The sequence below is a fragment of the Cynara cardunculus genome (assembly GCF_001531365.2).
Source record: "Cynara cardunculus var. scolymus isolate 2C chromosome LG 12, CcrdV1, whole genome shotgun sequence".
Classification (NCBI taxonomy): Eukaryota; Viridiplantae; Streptophyta; class Magnoliopsida; order Asterales; family Asteraceae; genus Cynara; species Cynara cardunculus.
The window spans coordinates 7946680-7956823 of NC_037539.1; the positions used below are offsets into that span (position 1 = coordinate 7946680).

The following is a 10144-nucleotide window of genomic DNA, read 5'->3' on the forward strand; positions in this document are numbered from 1 at the left end:
CAACCAATTGGTAAATTTTTTGTGTAAACGAATGCAAATGATACATTTTTTTTAACAAGAGTTGTGATTATTGTAGTACTTATAATAACAAATGTAGTTTAAGTATCTATTAGGGTGCGTTTGGTATGCAGACTAGACGGGACGGGACGAGACAAAAAAGAATAGTCCCATGTTTGGCATGCCATGGACAAAAATTACATGGGACAAGGTGAGACTATTTTTAAATTTGATAGGACAAAAGTTGATAATTTTTGTTCCACCAAAAAAGGTGGAACAACATGGGACTAAATGTAAATTTACTACCTTACCCTTAAACCCAATAGAAAACCTACCCTCCTTTGCCCTCGTCTCTTTCACACCCACACCAGTTCCACTACCACATCGCCTCCTTCCACCCGTCTCCTTCCACCCGCCTCCTTCCACGCCGTCTCCTTCCACCGGCGCCACCGCCTCCTTCCACCGGCTTCTTCCATATCGGTATGAATTTCATTTGCGTCGATTTTTTTTTGCTGTATCGATTTCATTTGCATCGATTTTGTTGTATCGATTTCTCTTTTGCTGTATCGATTTCTCTTTTCCTGGCATCGATTTCTCTTTTGTTGGCATCGATTTCTCTTTTGTTGTCATTTTACAATCATTATATGATACAAAATAACATTGAACTACATTTAAGGGTAATATGGTCATTTTAACAGTTTTGTCCTGTCCTGTCCTAGTTGTACCAAACATGGGACAGACAATTAGTCTTGTCCCGTCCTGTCCCGTCCCGTCCAGTCTGCGTACCAAACACTACCTTAATTCACTTATATATATATATATATATATATATATAGAGAGAGAGAGAGAGAGAGAGAGAATAAAAGTGTTGACTTAATGACGTGCTTTTATCTGATGTTAGTATTCTCTAAATCGTGATTTACTGTGTTGGATGAGACATTATAAATATAAATACAATCCATAGTTTTCAGAGACATCGCACTTCCGCTCGAGTTGAGGCTTTTACGTTTTTTCTTAAATTGAGTATTGATCACCTTGCAACGTACAGTGTCAAAGACCAGTTAATATTAAAGCAAAATCCAATCCACTATCCACTAGATAATAAAATTTCATCAAAATCCATTTGATTTTGTTACAACATAATTCCCAAATAGAAGTTTTTAAATCCATCCAGATCCCATTTCTGAATCGGTAGGATGTACCACGAACAAAAAAAATAAAAAATTAACAGCTCTTAATCGTTCAAAATGTTTGAATCGTTCATTTCAGTGTTGATTCTAGCACTAGTAACTGGCGCACACCAGTAAACGGCAACCACCAATCTCCGACGCTACCACTGTCGACTCTCGTCCAGTAACCATTACTCTTCATTCCGGTAAAACCTCTTCTCCATAAACATTATAGGTTCAATTTGATGTGTTTGATTAGGTTTGTTTTTTATTTTTTTCATTCATTGCAATCTATCTCGATGTGGTTGATTGCAATTTGTTCTTTTTCTTTTGTATTTGTGTGCTACTTTGATTTCTTTTTTATTTGAGTGCAAATTGATGTGCTTGATTTGTTAAGGATTGTTTTTAGAGTGCATTTGATATGCAAATTACATGGATGTGAGGAGACAAAAAAAAGTAGTCCCATATTTGGTATGTCCTAAACAAAAAATATACAGAACAAGATAAAACTATTTTTAAATTTCATAAGATAAATCTTGATATTTTTTGTTTCATAAAAAAAAAAAAAAAATAAGGTAAAACAACACATGACCGAATTTAAAATACTATGTTACCCAGGTTATTTCTTCCAATAGAAAACCTTATTCATCCCGCCATTTGTGCAGTATCGCCTCCATCGTCTTCTTCCATAGTTGCGATCGTCTTCTTCCACCGGCCTCCATCTCCTCCCATCGCCTCCTCTCCTCTGCAATCGGTACCATTTCTCCATCTTGCTTCTTTGCATGCGTATGATTTCTGTGCTTTTGACTGGCCCAATTTATCATAAAACTCGACGAAATCTGGTAAAATTTATCACAGACGATGATCATGTGTTGGCAAAATTCATCTTCGTTAACTTCACGAAAAACAATTGAACTATCAAAAAGTAAAACTCAAAACCTAAAAACATATCTAACCGCAATTTTGTTTTCTTGAATACTATCAAAATCAAATACAGTGACCAATTAATCAACAGAAAAACAATAATCAGAAACATGAGTGAGAACTGAACTTTGAATACGCCCATTGGCTTCCTGTATTTTGGGTTATGAATACCCCCATTGGGTTCCTGTATTTTTTAATCATTAGCATTTGAACACCAAGTGCTTGATAAAAGTTCCCAATGAGAAAATATTATAAGTTATAAACTAATTTCCCATAGGTAGTTTACTGGAGATGGTTGTGTTGTGGATCATTGGTAGTTTAAATTATATTTAATGTATTAAACTTGATTACAAAAACTATGTAATTAAGATATATTTTGGTTGATTTTTTGTCATTTTACAGTCATTATATGATATAAAATAACATTGAACGACATTTAGGGGTAATATGGTCATTTTAACAGTTTTGTCATGTCCTGTCCTAGTCATACAAACATAGGACAAACAATTAGTCCTGTCCCATCCCGTCCTGTCCTGTCTAGTCTGCGTACCAAACACTACCTTAAAGATGAGTTTACACGAATCAATGGTATGGTTCGTCTACTACCTATTCGATGAAATGCTTTAGACAAGATGGCAATTTTTTTATGTTCAACATTTGAGGTAAATTGCAACCTGTTCTTTTTTTGTGTACTACTTTGATTTGTTAAGAATGGGGTATTTTTAAAGATGATTTTACATGCTCTGAATATATGGTATGATTTGTCTATACATATTCGATAAAATGCTTAAGAGAGAAGTAGCTTGAATAGTTTTGTTCATGATGTTGGCTGATTTTAGCATGTTGCACCATCCAAATCTAGAATATCTCAAGCTAGCTAGTAGTCTCTTATCTGTCCCTTTATTCTCTTAGCATGTTCATGATGTTAATTTTAGCATGTCCCTTTATTCTCTTCTCATCCCTCTAACAGAAATATTAGCCACTTTCCTGATTTGCCCTTTTGGCCCTTCTGGAGTAGACTTGAAGCACTCTTGGGCTTGGGACATGTTGGGCTAAAATATTAGGATTCTTATCATTACTCTCTCCTTCAGAAAAAGTCTTGTCCTCAAGACTTGCTTTCGGGAACTGGATCTGAATACTTGCCGCATCTTCCCATGTTGCCTCCTCTACTGGATAACCCTTCCAATGGATCAGCTACTGACGAACTTGCTCATTATGCTCCATAATTATACGTGAAGCCAAAATAGCTGCCGGAACTAACATATCGGTTGTCCCTATCTCCAACTCAGGAGGTAACGCTGTTTCTGTAGGCGTTCGAACAACCTTCTTCGACAAAGACAAGTGAAAAACGGGGTGTATTTTTTACGACAGTGGCAGTTCTAGCTTATAAGCCATAGGCCCAATCCTTTCTAGTACCTTGAATGGACCAAAAAATCGCGCCGCTAACTTCTGATAATACGGTGAGCCACCGACATTTGTCTATATGGTTTCAGTTTAACGTAAACCCACTCCCCCATTTGGAATTTCACATCCCTTCTCTTTTTGTCCGCTTGTTCCTTCATCGCCGATTGAGCATTAGATAGATGTTGTTTGAGTTGCTTTAAAGCTTCCTCGCGATCTTGAAGCTCTTATACCATAGATCGAACGCGAATCTCACCTGCAACAAGTTGCAACACTGTGGGTGGTTTGCGACCGTACACCACCTCGAATGGGGACTTCCCAATTGACCGATGAAATATCGAATTGTACCCAAATTCCTCCCATGGAATCCAAATTGACCAAGAGCGTGGCTGATCAACAACAAAACATCTTAAATAAGTCTCCAAGCAACAATTTATGACTTCCTTTTGGCCATCAGATTCCGATGGTAGGCGGAACTCATTTAATTTAGTCCCTTGTGATCGAAAGATATCCTGCCAAAACAGACCAAGGAACAAGGGGTCCCGATCACTTACAATCAATTTCGGAATACCATGATGGCGAATCACTTCACGCATGAACACTTTAGCCATGGATTTAGCCGTATAAGGGTGTTTTAATAACAGGAAGTGGTTGTATTTAGATAGCCTGTCTACTACCACCAGAATCGCATCAAAACCCCGAGATTTGGGTAACTCTTGATGAAATCAATAGAAATGTCTTCCCAAGTCGCACTAGGAATGGATAAGGGTTGAAGAAGACCTCTGGGTGCTGTTGAACTTGCTTTACATCGTTGGCACAATTCACACGCTTTAACAAATTCTTGAACCACAACAATCTTACTGGGCCAATAAATGTTAGTTGCCAACGACGGTAAGTGCGATAGTACCCCGAATGTCTACCCGAAGCGGATTGATGAAACTCATTCAACAACATGGGAATGAATTTTGAGTTATGAGGGATCACCAAACGGTCTTTGTAGTATAGAACGCTCTGACGAACGGAAAACCCCGGGTGGCGCGAGTGGTCAGCCTCACACTCCGCCAACAATTTCTGAAATCCTGTGTCCGCACGGATTTCGTCCAAAAGCTACGATCCTTGTAACCAAATTGGTGTCGACACCACAATATTAAGTTCCCCATCCGCGACTTTTCGAGATAAAGCATCCGCCGCTCGATTTTCGCAACCCAGCCTATATAACAAATGTCAAATTCATACGTATTCTTTGTTGTAAAAGAAATTTAAGGCTCTTTTGATCTGTGTAGACCACAAATCATGTTCCCAACAAATATGATCGCCAATGTTGAACAACTAATACCAACGCCATTATTTCTCTTTCATATGCCGATTTTGCCAAATTTCTATCACTAAGAGCCTTGCTGAAATAAGCCAACGGCCTGTTTTGTTGCATTAAGACGACTCCTATTCCGCGTCCAGACGCATCACACTCAACTACAAATGGTAATTGGAAGTCCGGCAGAGCCAAAAGAGGTGCAGTCACCATTGCTTCCTTTAAAGAAACAAAACCCTATTGTGCTTCATCACTCCACCCAAACACATCCTTCTTTGTCAAATCCGTGAGTGGCCTCGGATAATTTCGGTAGTGCCTTATGAATTTTTGATAATAGCTGGTGAGACCCAAGAATCCCCGTAACCCTTTAATGTGTCTTGGGACCGGCCAATCCAAAACCGCTTCGATTTTTTTAGGATCCGTAGCTACACCTTCGCCATTAATGATGTGGCCTAAGTATTCTACCGAAGTTTGGCCAAATGAACATTTCTTCCGATTGGCCACAAAATGGTTTTCCAATAAAATTTTCAAGGCAATTTCTAAATCCACCATATGTTGATTCCACGAGGGACTGTAAATGAGCATGCCATCGAAAAAAACCACTACCGTTTTTCGTAATAATGGTCTAAAGACATCGTTCATAACCGCTTGAAAGGTTGCCGGGGCATTTGAGAGCCCAAAGGGCATCACAAGATATTCATAGTGGCCGTCATGCGTTCGGAAGGCTGTCTTCTCAATACTCGTCGGCTCCATTCGGATTTGATTGTAGCCGGATTTGATTGTAGCCGGATTTGAAATCCAATTTGGAAAAGAATTTGGTTCCCTTAAGCTCATCAATTAGTTCCTCAACCACTGGAATTGGGAATTTATCCGGAATAGTCATCTTGTTAAGGGCTCTATAATCGACACACATACGCCAAGAGTTATCCTTCATGCGGACAAGGATGACTGGACTCGAAAAAGAACTCTTACTCGGCCGAATCATTGCCAATTTTAATAGCTCTTGAACTTGTCTTTTGATCTCAGATTTCTGAATATGGGGATATCTGTAAGGTCGAACACATATCGGTTCATGTGGGGAAACCAAGGAAATGAAATGATCATGTGGCCGTGAAGGAGGCAGCTCCGATGGTTCACGAAATACTTCACTAAATCTTCAATTAAGATGTGTAATTGTCGGTGCTGTATCGGAGTAAGCTCTTCACTGACAGGGGCTATAGTTGAACATGATGCAGCCTTCGGGGTTGGTAAGGACAACTATGATTGCAAGGAAGCTTGGGAATGTTCCGACTTAGTTAATCCTTGGAGAAGAACCGAGACGCTTTGAAAAACAAACCTCATCGACAATCTTTTCCAATTATGGATCACATTCCCCAAGGTTTTTTAACCATTCTACGCCGGGAACCAAATCGAAATGCCTCATGTCAAAAACCAAGGCTGCTATTACAAACTCATACGGTTCTACTCTAATTTTCAGCAGTGGGCATCGCTGATTGACGTGAATTTGATGGCCATCCCCTAATTAAATATTGATAACGGCAAAAAACTCCACTGAGAGTCCAAGAGACTTTACTAACTTTCGTGAGATAAAGCTGTGGATAGCCCCACTATCAACCAAAATGAGTAYTGGAATATCCGCTATGGCGCCCTCGAATTTAAGGGTTTTTACCCCCTGAAGCATACTCAGCCAAAACCCCGAGAAATTCAAGTGCCAAACACAAACTTGCGGAATTTGCATCCTCAGGTGGGGATGCCGAATATATGTCAGCTTCGAGGTTGGTAATCAACCCATCCTCGTCGCCTGATTCATCGTCGCCCAATAACAAAATGCGAAGCTGACCCTCCGGACACTTATTGTAACACCCTAGTTTCTTTGTTAGATAAATCTCAATAATTCAGCCTTAAATGCAAATATTTTTGAATAATTCAAGTACTCCAGCAGCTGTTACAATTAGTGAAACATCTTAATTATAAGACTAAACAAGCTACTGATGAGTTGTTAAGGCTAGAAGTGTGTTGGCAAGTCTAGTAAGTATGACTAAGCAAGCTAGTGATGAGTTGTTAATGCTAGAAGTGTGTTGGCAAGTCTAGTAAGCATGACTAAGCAAGCTAGTGATGAGTTGTTAAGGCTAGNAGTGTGTTGGCAAGTCTAGTAAGCATGACTAAGCAAGCTAGTGATGAGTTGTTAAGGCTAGAAGTGTGTTGGCAAGTCTAGTAAGCATGAATAAGCAAGCTAATGATGAGTTGTTTAGGCTAGAAAGATATGAGTTGGCAAGACTATTGATTACAAGACAAGTCTAGGAAGCATGACAAGGAGTACTAGTATGAGTTGTATAGATTCTCTTATCCTTAGAGATGAGTTGTCAAGATTTTCTTATCTTTATTAATGAGGTGTCAAACTCTCATAAAAGTACAATCTTGAGAGCAAAAAGAACAAGTAGTTAATGCAATGAATTTATCTATAACTAGGGATTTAAGGGCATACCAAAAATAAGAAATCTCTCTATATTTACCTAATTAAGCTTGAAGAAAGGAATCAAAGGAAAAAGTAGGCAAATCAATGTGAGTACTTATGTGATTTATGAGATACATGCATGCTATATATAAAAGTATTTTATGCATTACAAGTTATGTTAGCATGTTTGTTTTACATGAAAATATTGATACACGTACATATTCAAGATATGCATGATGACATGTTTTAATACAAGTATACACACAAGACATGAAAATCATTTACATGTTATCATATGTGTTACACAAGGCATGAATTTTTTTACATGTTATGTATGACCATAATATCCAACATACGGGATATTACAAGAAGGAACGTCTTGCAAACGGACCTTATACAACAGCTTTTTATGGACCCGGGGGTTAGCAAACCTCAAGACAAGTATGGTATACATGCATGTGACAAGTGAGATCTCAAAAAGAATGTATTATGCATGATAAAGAATAGTACTTAATGAATGTTTATGCATGATAATAAATAATATATTTATGCATGATCAAGAGCTTTAATGAACTATCATTTACAAAATATCATGAAAATTTCTCATTCATGAAACCATAAATACTCACTAAGCTTATAGCTTATATATCTCATGTATGTATCTCAGGAAAGAAGTAAGGAGGATTTGCATAAAGTAATATGGTTTTATTTGAAAAACAAGTTTTGTTGTAATACAAGCTATGGTTACGTTTCCGCTAAGTAATTTTTTTCTTTGATGTAATTTCAAGATATGTTATAAATAAAGCTAAATTTCAAGTTCAGATTCATGATTTAATAGTTTTATCATGTAAAGTAACGACACCCAATATATAAGGACGTGGGGCATTACACTTATGCGCTGGCCCAAACTATTGGCCACACCGAAAGCACAACCTCTTCTTCCTATGATCCTCCCACTCTGTTCGTGTGAGAGATTTGAACCCCCGATTTCAATTAAACAACTGACCAAACTCGGTCGAAGTCGTACCCCGAGTACGCAGAAGAGAAGAGGAGCGACTGCTCTCCTGTCGCCTTATAGCAGGGTTTTTGTCGGAAGAGGAAAAGAAGTTGGGCCTGATTTGGTCCAAACGACCCCCTAAATTGGGCCTAATTTCTTTTGAGAATCCAGTCCCAGGCTCATGTTGATAACGAAATCGGGATAGAGATGGATTCGTCGACGAAGGATGAAGCATTCATTCGATATCCTTGGCTAGATACATAGCATCTAATTGTGATTGAGGACAGTGTAATCGAACCCAACGCTTGACCTCATCTTTCAATCCAACAATAAAATACCCTAACGACTGCGATTCCGGTAGTTTGGAAACCAACGATATCAAATACTCAAAGTCATCGATATAATCATAAATTGATGCCCCTTGTTTGATCGTTGATAATTGTTCATATGGATTTTGAATTTCCAAACCACTAAAACGTTGGAGCAGCTCACCGTGAAACTGTTCCCACGAAATCGAATCATAAATCTGATTAACGATCGTGAACCAGTGTTGGGCTACACCCGTCATACTTAATTGTGCCAATCGAATACGTAAGTTAGGAGGAATACCATTAATTTCGAAGTAGAGGTTGGCTTTTTGAATCCACCCCTGGGATTGAATCCACAGAACTCCGGGAGTTTGATCTTCTTCACAGCCCAAGGTAGTCCATCCTGTGATCCGCCTCCAGATCCTGATTGTTTAGTGTTCCCCTTCGTGAAACTCATGAAATCCATACCATTAGGGGTGAAAGGTGGAGGGGTGTTCACATCGACTCAAGAAACGTCCCCAGTGTCCGAATCGGTTTTTCCTCCTGTTGCTTCACCCAGCCTAGCATAATTTCACTGAATTCCGCCGATTCAATACATTCAGAATCCATTGATGCCTTGATTTTGAGGATATCAAACTGTAGTTTAGCGATCTGCTCGTCGTGTTGATCCAAACGAGCAGTTTGAGAACATGTTTTTATTGCGGGTGGAACCATGATGAAAGAAGCGGCAGGTCGGACCAATGATAGAGAGGAGGTAATAGAATTGAAACAATTTAACTAACTGAGAAATGGACGAAGGAAGATTTGATTGAATTTGCATAAAAGAAAAGAAAACAACCACTAGTAATCCAGGGAAAATACCTTTCTTTAAGCTACCAAGCTAAGTAAGAGCCAATCAAAAAAGATAATTCTCCATACCCCCATGCACTCACTCCCCACGCCCTTTATTCTCTTCTCACTTTTGTAACAAAAATATTAGCCACTTTTCTGATTTACCCTTTTGGCCCTTCTGGAGTAGACTTGAAGCACTCTTGGGCTTGGGACATGTTGGGCTAAAATATTAGGATTCTCATCATACACACACTATGGTGTTTGAACTTTTGCATTTAATGTGATGTTTTGTTATGCCAAAACTTGAACGACTATTGTTATATTTGTTTGGATTGATATGGTATCATGATTGTCTTGGACTATTAATTATTTTCTATTTTTCTTTCAGAACATTTTTCAAACATTAATTTTCATTCAACACTAGACTGGGAGTAAAATGGTAATTTATGTCATTCACACTGTTGATTCATAACAGTTTCCAAACAATCATCTTCTATCTGACACTAAATTATACAGAGCTTTTTAATCATTCTAGCCACTTAATTATTCTGCACTAAATGATTCTAGAGCTGCCAAACAGCCTCCAAATATGTCATTAGAGGCAAACATCTGCATCAGTCAGATGTTATCTTGTTTGACAACAATTTTTTCAAGCCTCTGAACGACTCAATATATTTGAATCCCATTTTCCACACTTGCCCTTGCCTATGCTGTTAAAATCGCGATATATCGGATATCGCTCCAAAAAAAAAA

The 10144-nt window shown here is 38.4% G+C and overlaps 2 protein-coding genes across 4 annotated transcripts in view; one reads left to right on the forward strand and one right to left on the reverse strand.

Moving 5' to 3' along the window:
• The first annotated feature begins 1838 nt into the window (after nt 1–1838).
• Nucleotides 1839–10144, forward strand: part of LOC112523529 (U11/U12 small nuclear ribonucleoprotein 59 kDa protein) — a 15764-nt gene continuing 7458 nt past the window's right edge. For all 3 annotated transcript variants that reach the window (XM_025133168.1, XM_025133164.1, XM_025133167.1), the window contains exon 1: nt 1839–1920. The gene's annotated coding sequence lies outside the window, so the exon portion shown is untranslated. The remainder of the gene's footprint in view (nt 1921–10144) is intronic.
• Nucleotides 5534–9026, reverse strand: LOC112522856. The gene is made up of 4 exons (XM_025132172.1): nt 8862–9026; nt 8551–8751; nt 6484–6671; nt 5534–5846 (listed from the first exon to the last, which is right to left on the reverse strand). The coding sequence occupies exons 1-4, from the start codon at nt 9024–9026 to the stop codon at nt 5534–5536; spliced, it is 867 nt and encodes a 288-aa protein (XP_024987940.1).